At 43.2% G+C, this 14,636-nt stretch overlaps 1 protein-coding gene across 5 annotated transcripts in view; it reads left to right on the top strand.

The window, feature by feature from the left end:
* Positions 1-14,636, top strand: part of ARHGEF4 (Rho guanine nucleotide exchange factor 4) — a 663,006-nt gene that overhangs the window by 268,317 nt on the left and 380,053 nt on the right. For 3 of the 5 annotated variants that reach the window (XM_086943787.1, XM_086943785.1, XM_086943788.1), the window contains exon 3: positions 14,255-14,557. The exons of 1 other annotated variant lie outside the window; for it this stretch is intronic. In XM_086943787.1, the coding sequence (XP_086799913.1) occupies positions 14,255-14,557 (303 nt within the window). The remainder of the gene's footprint in view (positions 1-14,254; positions 14,558-14,636) is intronic. One more of the 5 variants, XM_086943786.1, reaches the window with a different exon arrangement.

A 14,636-nucleotide genomic window follows, 5' to 3' on the forward strand; every position in this document is an offset into this window, starting at 1 on the left:
TGTACTCCATCTGGAGAATAGTATCTGTTAGAGATATCTAATGCAATAACATATGATACTCTTCTAAAGGATATTAGACAACGTAAGGTTGCTAACTTTATTGATTGTTGTTTTCTGGAGAGATAAGGGATATCAGGCCATATGACAAATAGATCGAAAATATGGTTAACATTCCATAGAGAATCATATCTGGTTATGGGAGGGTGTCTAAGTCCTATTCCCTTCATTACTCTATGTATTAAAGGGTCAGTATCGATAGAATAATCATTTATTAGTGAGTGGCCTGCTGAAATGCCTGATCTGTAACAGTTGACTGTTCTATAACATAAATGTGATCTAAATAAAATTGCTACTTCCACTATAGGGGCGTGCACAGGATCCAGATCCCGTTCCATGCACAAACTACATCATTTCCTCCCTACACCTGTGTATCTTCTCCTTGTTCCTGGTGCCCAAGATTCGCCCAGTAAGTTTTTAACCTCTCCTGAAAGGCACGAGTATCTTTTGGATTCCCTGAAATCCTCCAAGCAAGAAGATTCATGTTTCCTTCTAGAAGAAGAGGATGTACCTCCCTTTGTTGTCCCTGCAGAAGATCTAAGCTCCCTGGGATCAAACGTGGCACGTCCACTGTCAATTCCATCACTCCGGGAAACTATATTTGAGTATTCAAAAATTGAGTAATTAAGACGACGCTGCCTTGCTCTGTTTGCACTTTCAGTAAAACCTTCTGGATCAATGTGAAGGGACTGAACGCATACCAGGTTTCCTTGTCACAAGTTTGGACCAGAGCATCCACTGCTGTGGCTTGGGGATCTGGTCTCTAACTGAAATACCGATCTATTTGAAACGTCAAACTGCTGGCAAACAGGTCCTCCTGGAAAGGACCCCACAGGTCCTGAACCTTCTTGAAGACCATTAGATTCAGTTTTCAATCGCTTCAATCCCTTAAAAACCTCGAGTTCCAATCTGCTCTTGTGTTTTGATGGCCAGGGATAAACTCTTTCTTCAGTACAATTGTTTCATTCCAACAAAAATACCAAATCTTCTTAGCCAGGTATGCAATTATCTTTGACCTTGCCCCCCCTAAGCGATCGATATAGAAGACAGCTGCAACATTGTCTAGTTTGATAAGGATGACACTGTTTCTCAGAGCGGATATGAAGCTCATTAAAGCATTCAAACTTGCCATCATTTCTAAACAATTTATGTGAAGTGGAAGTTCCTCTTGAGACCATTTCCCCCTGTTTCTATTTCGCCCAATGTTGCACCCCAAACAAGTTTGGTTGCGTCTGACTCCACAGTATGATTCAGGGTTTTTCCAAATATTGCTTTTCCATTCCAGCTGTGTAAATTGTACTGCCGCCATAGGAGGTCCTCTCGAGCTTCCTGTGATAGGGCAATTCTGTCTGAGTACCATAGGGCTTTCGTAAACCCCAAAGATTTCAGTCTCTGTAAGGTCTTGTAGTGTAGTGGGCTTGGGGAAATAGCTTGAATGGGAGAGGATAGAAACCCAACTATTCTTGCTAGCTTGCGTAAGGTCACTACAATTTTGATAACACATAAGCTATCTCATTCTTTATTTTTGTCAACTTCTTCAGTGGTAGCTGTAGTTGGGCTGAAATGGTGTTTACCTGGTACCCTAGGAATTCTAGATTTTGTGTTGGGGTAATTACAGATTTCTCTACATTGATAATACATCCTAATCCTTCCAAGAGATCCACTGACCATTTCATGTGTCTTAGCAATTCTTCTTGACTTTGAGATATCAGTAGTATATAATCTAGATAAATTACTAGCCGTACTCCCCTTCTTCTCAAAGTGGTGACCATTGGCCTTAGAACCTTGGTGAAACACCAAGGTGCTGAGGAGAAGCCGAATGGGAGATAACAAAATTGGTAATTTATTCCTTTACAAATAAACCTTAGATATTTTTGTGAGTCCTTGTCCATAGGGATTGTGAAATAAGCATCGTTGAGATCTTGTTTCACAAGCCAGTCTTTCTCTTGTAGGATGTCTCTTAGAAGGCGGATGCCTTCCATTTTGAAATATCTGTATACTAGAAAAGTATTTCGTTCTCTCAAATTTATCACAAGACGTCAACCCTTGTCTTTTTTCTTTACCAGGAAGATCGTGCTCACAAATCGTCCTGCATTGGTCACTCTGCACATAGTCCTTTTAGCAGCATCTGATTCACTTCTGCATCTCCTAGAGTTGTTTGTTCCGGGTCTAGAGTTATTTCTCTCGGTTGATGTACCTGGTAAGATGACATATTGAAATATATTTTGAATCCCTCTTTGGTATCTAGTACCCAACAGTTGTTTGTTATTAATGACCAATATTGGTTGAAAAGGTATAGTCTTTCCCCTACCTTTGGATGGAAAAAAACAATGGGATGCTCTTACCTTGTTGTCCGGGCCCTGGATTCTGCCTCTGCCACCACCTCATGTGTGGGTGTTGTGGCCTCTTTGCAGAAATAAGGAGTTGTCGTTTTCACGGAAGTATCAGCCATAACCACGTTGACTTTGCTGGTAGTATGGGGACCTATGTTGTCCGCGGCTTACAGCCAGTTCCATCCTGTCAGCCTTTTAAAAAATTCTACCCCCGGACATGCGTCTCTTGTTTGTTTGGGCTTTACTAAAGGCTGAAAAGGTGGAAACGCATTTTGCTTATATTTTGATGACGTTTTCCCCGAAGAGAAGGCCTTTTGGGTCACCTTGAATATCTTTATTTGCAAGCCTTTCCAATGTTGTGTATATTCTCATTAATATAGATCTTCTTCTTTCAGAGGTTAGCCCCACATTGGCATTACCAAGAAGGCATGGGGGATGTTTGCTTCATCTCTGGAGTAGTTCTACAGCCACAGGAGTGCCCTTAAGGTAGGCTTCTTCTGTCGAGTCTGGTAGTTTTTTTGGTATTGTTTGAGACAACGCTCAAGCCCTTTCCTAGGATCCCTTCCTGTTTTAAATAGGATAGTCAGTAGTTCGGGGTCTAGGTTTGGTGTCATTCCGGATTTATTGTCCATCAAGCTGCCTTATAATTTATGAAGCATAAAAGGAGGCCTTGAGTTGTGGTTAGCTGAGCATAACATGACTCCAATCAGAGAGGTTTAGGGACTTTTTGGTTTTCTGATATTTCTAGATGACAACAACCCTCAAGATACAAGTTTCTTTTCTACATCTGCTGTATGCTAAAAGCCATGGCATTCTTTGAATTGATTATCATCAGGTTCCTCCGGTTATGTTCTACACGATTTGCATGTCAGAATCCTGCTCAGTCATGGGAAATACACTAGCTCGATATGTAAGTGTAGCTCTCAATTTCCCCTCCTCCTGCTCGAAGAGTGGTCATTTTCAGAAGCCCAGTTTAATCAAACGCATTTTTTGAGAAACCTTTTGAAAAGTGGAGACTTGTGCTAGTGTGGATATCAGATGGACTTCGGCAGCTGCATTTCACGCAGCCAAAATTATGGTATGGTCTTTGATATTAGTCAAAGGTACACTCACTTTAGCCACCATTTATCCTTCGGAGGTAGGAAACTACAGTATATCAGTTTTCTCTTCAGTAAGGTATATCCCTACGTAATCCAAACAGACAGCGCCCCAGGAATGCCACTTGGTTCACCACAGACCTCCAAGAATCCAGACACACCTGCAGACATCTCGAGAAGAACTGGAGAAACAGCAAAACGTCAGAAGATCATATCACCTACTAGGACGCCATGACGGAATACCACCAACGCATCAGATCCACAAAAAGGGCCTTCATCCAAGACACAATCCTCGCCAACTCCACAACTCCAAGCAACCCTTCAGGGTCATCCAGGAATTCACCAAGCTCCTGAGCGAAACCATGGACATCACCCCTTCCCAGGACCTCTTCAACTAGCTTGGATCCTATTTCCATCTGAAAATCAAGGGCCTCTACGACAACTTCAATGACCAGGCACCCAACTCCGAAACCTATTCCTTTTCCAGCAATGCCAGCCAGACCACCATCTCCTCCTGGACCCCAGTCGCTATTGAAGACACCACTTTAACTATAAAAGGCATCCACTCAAAAGCCCACACGGACCCTTACCCTCTGCACATCTTCCACAGAGCCGCCATCGCTCCTGAACTACAACGCACCATCAACACCACCTTCAAGCCTGGCATCATCTTTCCCAACGACTGGAAACGTGCAGAAATCAGACTCCTGTTCAAGAAGCCCTCAGCAGATCCCACGGACCTCAAGAACTACCAACTCATCTCCCTCCTCCCCTTCAAGGCCAAAGTCACTGAGAAGATTGTCAATTCACAACTAACCAAATTCATGGAAGAAAACTCCATCCTTGACCCCGCCCAATTAGGATTCCCCAGCAACCACAACACGAGACTGCTCTACTTGCTGCCACAGATGACATCCTACTTGACCTCTCTGCAGTGTGTGACACCACCTCTCACCACACACTCACCGCTAGACTCCACAATGCAGGCATACAAGGAACCGCCCTCGACTGGATCCGCCCGGTCCTCACCGGCAGAAGCCAAAGAATCAGATTGTCACCCTTCGTCTCCGAACCAACGGAAATCAACTGCGTAGTACCCCAAGGATCGTCGCTCAGGCCTATGCTTTTCAACATCTACATGGCCCCCCTCACAGCCATTGTCAGACAGCACGGATTTCACATAGTATCCTATGCTGACGACACCCAGCTCATCATCTCCCTCACCAAGTAGCCTACCACCACCAGACTCAACTTCCAGGAAGGAATGAAGGAAGTCGCATCCAAGAATTTCAGCAGCTGCCTGAAGCTCAACTTGGAGAAGACAGAGGTCCTCGTCCTTGGACCCTCCCCCTCTGGATGGGACAACACCTGGTGGCCCACCACTCTTGGCAGCCCTCCCACCCCCATGGCCCACGGCCGAAACCTCGGCATCTTACTTGACTCCTCCCTCTCCAGGACCCGACAGGTCAACGCCATCGCTTCCAGCTGCTTCAACACACTCCACATCCTCCGATAGACCTACAAATGGATCCCCCCACCCCCGAATCAAGGAAGGCCATTACCCACGCACTCATAATCAGCAGACTAGACTACGGAAACATCATCTACCTCAGAGGTCTTCAAACTTTAGGATGCAGAGACCTCCCCTTTCAACATTTTCAGGCGTAAGGACTCCCTCCTGACAAAGAATTCTAAACCTGTAGGCAGGGCAACTGGAATTATGAGGCCGGTGAGGGCCAAATTACATGGCAGGCTTGACCAAATTGTGTGGGAAGAAAATTTAAATAATGTTATGTGATGCAGCGTATTTTGGGTTAGTATTGCTTCATTATTTTTACACACAGTAACACTGAGAAATTATTTCACCCTATCAGTACCAGTTTATAACCAAAATACAGCAATTAACATCAGAAAGATGTCTATTTAACCTTTGTGATGGGCCTTCCACTGCACAGGAATACCGTGCTGCCACATTAGAAGCTCACCTGGCCCTGACCGGGACCAGCAGGGGTCCCTTAAAACCCTGGCGGTCTTGTGCAGTTAAGCAGTTTACCTATGCCGCTTTCCTCTCACTCCCTCTCCTCTCCTAATCCCGGATCCCTCTCTCAATTTGCAGTCCACTTCTATCACACCTTTTTACAATTTCTGAACTCTCCCCATTCAATCTATCACTTCACCTTTAACCACCTTCTGCCATTCTGTCTTTTCACTGCCCTCATTTCTAACTGTCTCTCACATTTATGTCATGGCCTCTCTGGCCCAGTCACCTCCCGTGCCCCTCAGCACTTCTCATTCACCTCAAGTCTCTCCATTCAAATTGTTGTCTATTTGTATCTTACACCTGTTTAGTCCGTCTCCCCTGTTACCTCAGCACCAGTGCCTAATTTGAGCAGGTGGTTTCCGGTGCTCGGCACTGGCTCCTAATTGTGCACACTGGCACTATGAGAGTCTGCCACATGGTGGCTCTGTCTAATCTGTGAAATTTAGAGATGAGCAGAACAGCTGTTTATTAATTCAATATACATTAAAAATGGTAAACTCCTGACACCCATGCCATTCTTATAGCTTTGGAGTCTTGAAATAGTCTGAATAGTCACACTTGCACAAGTGTTATTGTTCGTAGTTGCATAGGTATTGTCATTGGCCGGGCAAGCAAGGCAATGGGTGGGTGGTTAAAGTTGCAGTGGCCTACTGGTGAGGGACCTTGACACATGTTGTATTACAAATTAATCACTGCTCAGCACCCAACCCAGTACACCCTCTCTTCCCCTATCACTGCTGTCCAGCACCCAGTCCTATGATTAGGGTTGCCAGCTCATTATTTTGATGTCTCAGATGATGCAAAAATAAGCAATCACCTAAAGCTGTATTTTCAGCACGTATCTGTGCATACTTAGAACAGAAAATATAAATAGAAAGCACTTTTAATTGTGTTCTAGGGCTGCCTCAATGATTAATAATTAAAGGGAACAAAGACAGAAAAGTCACATAACAAATGAATACATACTTTTTTTATTAATAACTCTATTTAGTGTCAAGAGGACGTCTTTTCAGGCTCTTTAAACAACACAGGGCTGGCATTTTCTATTGGCAACCCTTCTTTATATTCCTTTTCATGAAATGCATTCTCACACTACCCCAGTAAATGTCAAATGCAAATGTATGGAACAGGCAGAGGGGGGGCCCGGGGGGGTACTGGAACTAGAAAAAACCTGAAGCCTCTGTAACCAATTCACGAAAGGTATGTAAATATGCTAATGGTCTTTAATGACCTGTGAAAAACTCGGGCGTGCTGGAGATAAGATTCCAGACACTGCCCAGCCAAGCCCCCAGCAGCTCCAGCTGCACTGCAGCACCCGGGCTGAAACACACGGCGGAGGAGGAGGGGGCTGAAGCTATGGGCTTATGCAGTAGTGTGAAGGGAATGCGCGACCCCCTTTCTATCACTCCACAGCCCCCCTGGGGGTCACGCCCCACAGTTTGAATACCCCTGCTCTACCCTCTACGCCAAGATCAACAAGCCTCTGCTGGGCAAGCTCCAGACCATACAGAACACCGCAGCCAGACTTGTCCTCAGCATCCCTCGACACGAACACATCACCTAACATCTGCAGAACCTACACTGTCTCTCCGTTGAGAAGAGAGTTACTTTCAAGATACTCATCCACACCTACAAATGCCTCCACAACCCAGGTCCCCAATACCTCAATGAGAGAATCTCATTCCACGTACCCAAGAGAAACCTCCAATCCGGCGACCTCATCGAAACCCCTCGCATCCGCAGAGCCAGGACAGGCAGAAGAACCTTCTCCTACATCGCAGCCAAGACCTGAAACGAGCTCTCGATCAGCATCAGGTACGCCCCCTCACTGAACATCTTTAGGAAGACGCTCAAGACCTGGCTCTTCAACTGAACAGAGCTGCATTTCCCCTCCCCAGCGCCTTGAGACCCTCACGGGTGAGTAGCGCGCTTACATTACCCTGATTGATTGATTGATAGAAATGGTTAGCACCATACTGTTCTAAGTTTATTAATACTGCACAGATGCGAATATATCGAAGCCTCCATACAAGGTCAAAACATTTGGCAAATAATTATGCGTACGTTTGCCTACTGTAAAAAACAAAAAACAATTTATACATTAAAGAGTGGAAAAATATGTACATTGCAGGACAGGAGGCCATGAAAGCTTCCGGCAGCTGTTCGATGTACACAGGCAGCACTCAACCTCACCAGAAATTTAAGAGTGGAAAAAAGGCATCAAACATGGAAGAGAGTTATTCAAAATGTCTGATGCGTTGCTCGGCCAATGTCAGCCAATTGATGTCAAAATCTGAACAAGCATTGATAAAGACAATTGATCTAGCATTGACTGTAAGCATTTTGGCCATGTCAATGCTTGTTTTGTTTTGTCATAGTTTTTGAAAATTGTTGTTATTGTTTGGAGCTTCTAGAACCTGGCTAGTCTTAAAAAAGAAAACACTAGCTCAAAGCAAAAATATGTTTTTGAGTAAATAACACACACATTGCCATAGTAGTCACTGACACTGAAGAGAATTACTTAGTATATGGATGTGCTTCCTATGAAACAGCAGAATGCCATCCTTCATAGTGAAATATGTCAATGGCTGAAGTGGGCTGATCCATTTGTCAATGGCTGAAGTGGGCTGATCCACTTCCCCATGCTATATGCTGTAGTGGGCAGAAGATAAATGTGAATAACACAACAATATTCAAATGGGTGACACGGCTTGCTGAAAGCCTCTGTATATAACTTTAGTCAAATTAAAAGGTCTTGGGTAATGCCAAACCTAATAAAAAGGTTTAAGTAATTACTGCACTTTATTTCTAAATATGTTGTCAACTTTACAAGCAAAGTATTATCAGACCTGAACAAATGTTGATAAATACTAAAACAGTCTATTTTCATAAACATAAAAAAGATACTGTAATAAGAGCTGCTTGTGGTATAGTACAGTACAGAATAAACGTTAGTCCAGTAATGAAAAATAGGTGTGCCCTTTCATAGCTAAATATGTTCACTCAATATGTTAACTTTGACCTGTCTTACTGTACTTAAATTATGAATTCATCCGTGTTTTTTAAACTTAACAGTTTTATTAATACTACTTCCTCAAGCACTCAATGGTTTTAAGAATCATCCAAGCTGTTGGTTTAAGTTTTTTTTTGGGATGAAGTTTGGTGATGAGGTCATTTTTCTCTGCACATCTGATTTTGGGCGGATGTTGCAGAATGTGTCTTTGGATCTCTTGGGTTGTTTTCCCAATATCCAATAGGTCACAATCAGTGCTTAATTGGAGTGAGTGTTTGCAAGAGGGCCCCACTGGCACTCTTTTTTGGGACCGTATTTTTCCACCATTCGACTTTGACCCAGAACAAGAGAGAAAGAAATAAAAGAGGAAAGAGCTACAAAGATATAGGGCCAGATGTATCAAAGGGTTTTGCCCATTCTATGTCTATGGGGAAATGTGTTGATACATGTGGCCCAAAGAAGGGAAAACGGTAGGAAAGGGTAAAAGCAGCAATGAAAAAGAACTAGCAAGAGTGAGATAAAGGGCAGAGAGTGTAGATTGGTGTATGAAAGAGAAATGAGGTGGAATCAAGACGAGACAAACTTTGTATGTGGCATCTCTGACATTCGGAAGGCAGGCCTTATGCTTCTGAGAAAACGTTTGGCCATAGGCACTTATTTCACAAATTGAGTACTGGTTGCAAAGGAAAGGACAGTAAACCGTGTTCTTTAAATTGACAGTAGTCTTTTAGTCCCGTCTTAATTCTTTATGATTGAACGTTTCTCTGTTATCAGTGTACTACATTGCAGTCTCTGTGTTTTAATAAATCAGACTATAGGTGTTTTAAAATATTTGTGCATTCAGCTCTTCCAGGTGTTTGTAGTTGGTTGTTTACAGCTGTTACCAGCCCATCATTATTAACATTATGCAGCATTTAGTTTTCAATATTGTTAGACTTGGCCGTTTCTGCAGGGTCACCCCCAAAATAATTGCCTTCACCCTCCTGTTTTCTGAACAAATTTTTGTTGCCTTTTAGGACTCAGCACACATTACCACTGCTAATCAGTTCTACAGTGCTTGTGCTCTCTCCTTTAAACATGGTAAAATTGGCTTTCACCCAATCAGCATACTTAATTTACTTGTAACTCCCTGGTAAAGTGGTACAACATGTACCTGTGGGACTGTAAATGAAATACTACTAGTGGGCCTGCAACACTAATTGTGGCACCCATTTCAGTAGCCTTTTAAATGTGTCTCAAGCCTTCCATTGCAGCCTGTGTGTGGAGTTTCAAACTGCTGTTTCGACCTGGCAAGATAAACCTCTTGCCAGGCCCAAACCTCTCTTTTTATTACATATAAGTCACCCCTAGAGTAGGCCCTAAACATTCAAGAGGGCAGGGTGCAGTGTATTTAACAAGCTGGACATGCCCTTTTAAGTTTTACATGTCCTGGTAGTGAAAAACTAAATTTAGTTTATTACTACTGTGAGGTCTACCTCTCCCATAGGACAACATTGGGTTCATTTATAACATTTAATAAGTGATAACTTTTAATTATTAGCAGGAAGGAATATCGAGTTTTATGCCTATAGAATTGTAATTTAAAGCTCTCTTTAATGGTAAAGTCAGATTTTAGGTCATAATTCGTAAGGTGCCACTTTTAGAAAGTTAAACAAGAAGAAAATATCCTAGCCATCGCATTTATCTGCTGTTAAAGTGATTTAAAAGACTAAAGACCAATAACGAAATTAAACTGGACTTGACACATTTATTTGCCAAGTCATTCACTTTTATGTAGAGATGTAGAACCACATTATTTCTGAAGTCAGACACAAGTGGATACGTATGAATTAATATACGTATTGGCGATACATGTAACAACGCATGAAAAAAAGGATGTAACTTAAATCAACATTGTAATGTAACAATGCCACAATACATAGTGAAAATAATAAACAACAGTGGTTGTGACCCAGTCGAAGTTCATGATACAATAGCTGCAACTTGACAATCATTAGCAGTCTATTTGTCTACAACATTTTCAGTGCTGCTAAACACAGGGAAGAAGCTGTTATGCCTAGTAGTTAAGAGTTTTGGAACATTTCTACAAGGGCAAATTTAATTAAATGAAAACAATCCTTGCGTAGTGTAGTGCTGACGCGTTTCGATTACCAGAGTTATTTACAGGATTCTCTTCAGGGCGTCGACTGTGTTATCTGTTCATGAATGAAAAATATTCCTAGGGCGTGATCCTGTGGGGCCAGAGGAAGTTGCGAAAGGCTCAGTTTTTAACGAGTCTTTGAGCACTTTTGTTTGTTAGTTGAAACTGACTGCTCACATACAAATTCCAAGTTCAGTTTGGATCAAGGGCCTCTTAGTTGGAAATGGAATTTAAAGCACTTTTTAATGGTAAAGTCAGATTTTAGGTCGCAATTCTAAAGATGCCACTTTTAGAAAGTTGCCATTTTCTTGTCCTAATCATTTGGCGCCTGCCGACTTTTTACTGGGTCACATGACTAGGTGTAGCTGGCAGTTGGTCTTTGTGTATTGATCCCAAATAGTGGGACAAAGGAGCATATGCATTATCAGGAAAGGCCTTCTCTGTCTTAATTAGGGGGAGGAGCTGTCACCGACCACACATGCACATCACAAAGGCTCTCCCTGAGCACACTCACAATGGGTTTGACACTTGTCTATTGTGACCCCAGACAATCGGGGGTCAAGGCAGGGAGGCAGAAAATTCCAAGCCCCTCTGAGGATGGAAACCTTCTCCTACTTTAAAGTGGACACTAGATTGGGTTATTTTCCCAATATCCAGTTGGTTACAAGCACTGCTTAATTTGAGTCAGTGTTTGCACATGGGCCCCACGGACACTCTTTTATGGGGACTGTAATTTATTTTTCCACCAGTATTGGACCCTCAGATTCAACTCTTCAGTACACTACTGGATCTGTGGAAGACTCAAAAGGAATGCTTTGCTGCGCTGCCAAAATGGCTGCTACTCTTTTGCCCTGCTGCCGTGCTGCCTGAGTAAAAGGACTGGGCATGCATCTGGTACCCAGAACCATCAGAGTGATTCCAAGGGCCAGTTGACTGCCCCCATGATCAGAGGTTTCATGGACAGAACAGACTCTAAGGACTCGGCCTGCTGTGAGTCTTTGAGTCTTGTCCCCCACTGGTGCCACCCCAGTCCTAGACCCTTGGAAGTGGACCTGAAGGTGCTCTGCCAGCCCAACTGTGGTCCTGTGAGCAGAACCAACGCAGCATAATGCATCTCTTCGCAGTCACTTCATAACCATTGCAGCGCTATGCATCCCTTATATCGAACCTCATGTCGCAGCCTGCAATCCCCTCTGAACCACCACTGGGGGACACTTCATTGACACAGGCCTTCACATCAAAAACCCATTGTTAAAGCCATTTTCAAAGAAGATGCAGGACTCTGCATTGCATCCCCGAAGCTTTTTCGGAGCCAGCCAGTGAGTGGTGCATCTTTGACGCAGAACTTGGGATCCCAAAGCCCTTGTCAATGGTATCCTCGACAACGATGCAGGACCTCACCTCACGGCTCCTCAGAACTGCCGCTGCACGATGCAACCCTAATTCGGGCTATCGCAACCCTCACCAACCCAGGATTTAAGGTAATCTTGTTCAGTGTGCTCAACTTGTCCCTTTGTCCGGCCAACACTCCATTGCAGTAGTCCTGAAGTTGTGACTTTGCCCTGGTCTGACTCAACCAGATAAGCACATTTGGCACTTTGTGCTTCTAGACACTATTTTCACTTAAATCTTTAAAATTGCATATCTCTGGTTCTACTCATTGGATTTTTGTCATTTTGGTGTCAAATCATTTATTAAATGTTGCTCTATTTTTCTAAATTGATATAGGATTTTTCTTGTGTTGTGTTTTCACCCTGTTTTTGTTTGAAATGCTGCATAAATATTTTACACATTGCCTCTAAGTTAAGCCTGGCTGCTTTTGTGCCAAGCTGCCAGTGGGTTAAGCACAGGTGAATTTGGGATTTGCTTGTGTTTCACCTTGACACAGATTGTAGTTCCTGCTGGAGTAGGGTTTCAACTCCCTGAACCAGGAACCTAGCTTCCAACAAATACCAATTGTTTAAGGCATGTACAAGGGGACATCATCATGGTAAAATGTCTTGTCATGTCATTTCCTATGAGGTCGTTAAGGTAGTGCCACCCCAGTACTCTGATCATTTTGGAGAAATCACATCTCTAGAAAGAGGGCTCATATGGTAACTCGGCTGTCGCAAGCCTTCCAATCTCTGTATAGGACACTCACTCCACATGATGCAAAATGGAGAACCTAAGAGAGGAGAATAGAAGTATTCAAATAGATAATGTGGAAATGTGGGTCACCCTGAGGAAAAGGCCTCTGAGCATGAGATCGAACACTAATGGACTCATAACTGCTTTAGGATACTCATTTGCAATATGTATTGTAAAGATAACATATTAAGTATATGATATATATCAAAGACGTCCATTCTGAAAGCCCCTCAAGAGCAACAGTGCCATTGCAATTTAGAATCCTGATTGTGGTAAAATGTACTATTTGCTATTGGTTAAACACACATTGCACTTTAAAATGCTGATTGGGGTAGAATGAACTGTTCTTCTATTGATTCATTTTTTATTATTTTTAGTGAAAGGTTTTAAATATATGTGATACTTTGGGCTGTGGATTGTATTTGGTCAGGGTAGGGACATTTTTATTGTTTATAGGGTTGAAATTGTATAATCTATAAGTAGTTGTGGCTGAAGGAAACAACCATGCATTTTTGTTTAGGTTACTTCATGTCTGTTTTCTCCATTTTATAATAAATAGAAATGTGTGTCATATTTCTATATGGATATATTTCTTGAAAATAAAGTATTTCTGAATCAGTGCCATTCCCGATCAGCCCAAGGTCTCTGCATGTGGCCAGAGAGAAGGTGCTGCATCTTCTGCACTGTCTGCGCAATAAACAGGGAGGGTAGTTGGCCACATGTTGGGCAGTAGGCTGTCATAGGGCCGGATTGCCACCAGCCAGGCCACAGCCCACTAGTGGGCCTGACAGCACCCACCGCACAGGCATCCCTTACCCAGCACGGCCCACCAGCTGAATGAGGTGGAGCCTCAGTGCCCGCATGTGGTGAGCAGAAAGAGAATGCCTCTCCCAAGTCCCTGACCTGAGCTCCATCGAACCGCTGAAATTGACTATAGAGTGTATGTTTTGGCTTTCGAGCAGGCTCTGGCTACCACAATAGCAACTGCTGCACCAACATTCAGACATTGATGTGCTTCAGCAATCTGGGAGCATCTCACGCAGTCACATTGTTAACGGTGCTTCAGATTTGGCTGCCTTAGTGAGACAAATGATTCTCTGTTCAATTTTTGAGTTATTTGCTCCTGTTATGTATGAGACTTGGCTCTTATTGAGTACTTCTAATTAGATAGTCTCAAACTGCACCTACAGTAGTAATAGAACCCACGTGCACTTAATATATCTTTAAGCATATGTGAGCTGAAGTCGTGAACATTGTGTATGTGATCTCTAGTAAGTAGCATTTATTTGCAAAGTAATGAACAATTTGCATCTACCTAATATTTTTCATCATCTTTCTCTGTGTACCTTTGTACCACTCAAATTATTGTCGGTCCAGCCTCAAAGCAATATTTTCTGATGTCCATTGTCACATGACTTGTGTTTTTACCCAATACTTGCACAGCAGGAGTATAAACAGCCCTGCAAATCTCCACTGGAAGTGAGGCCAAGGGAAAAGAGATTGCTTTCTTCCAAAAAGTGGACTTCTGATTTGCCACCACCTCAACGTCCCGCCTCAGACACAAGCGCCTGGATGCGCCCCCTACATGCCACGGAAGGCAGAGAGCAAAGTCACACAAGAAGCGACCAGAAGCGCCAGCGATTCAGCCTAGATGACCTGTGGCTGGTTGAGGAGCGGAGGCAGAGGATGAAGCTAAAGGGCTGCCAATCAGACAGGCATGAGAAAGCAAGGCACACCCTGGAGGAAGTAAGACACCAATATCACCCCTTTTGTCTGGCGCTTTCCTCTAATCTCCAACATTACTGGCTTCTATTGCTGTCTCTTT

The sequence above is a fragment of the Lissotriton vulgaris genome, chromosome 11 (assembly GCF_964263255.1).
Source record: "Lissotriton vulgaris chromosome 11, aLisVul1.2, whole genome shotgun sequence".
In the NCBI taxonomy this organism is placed as follows: Eukaryota; Metazoa; Chordata; class Amphibia; order Caudata; family Salamandridae; genus Lissotriton; species Lissotriton vulgaris.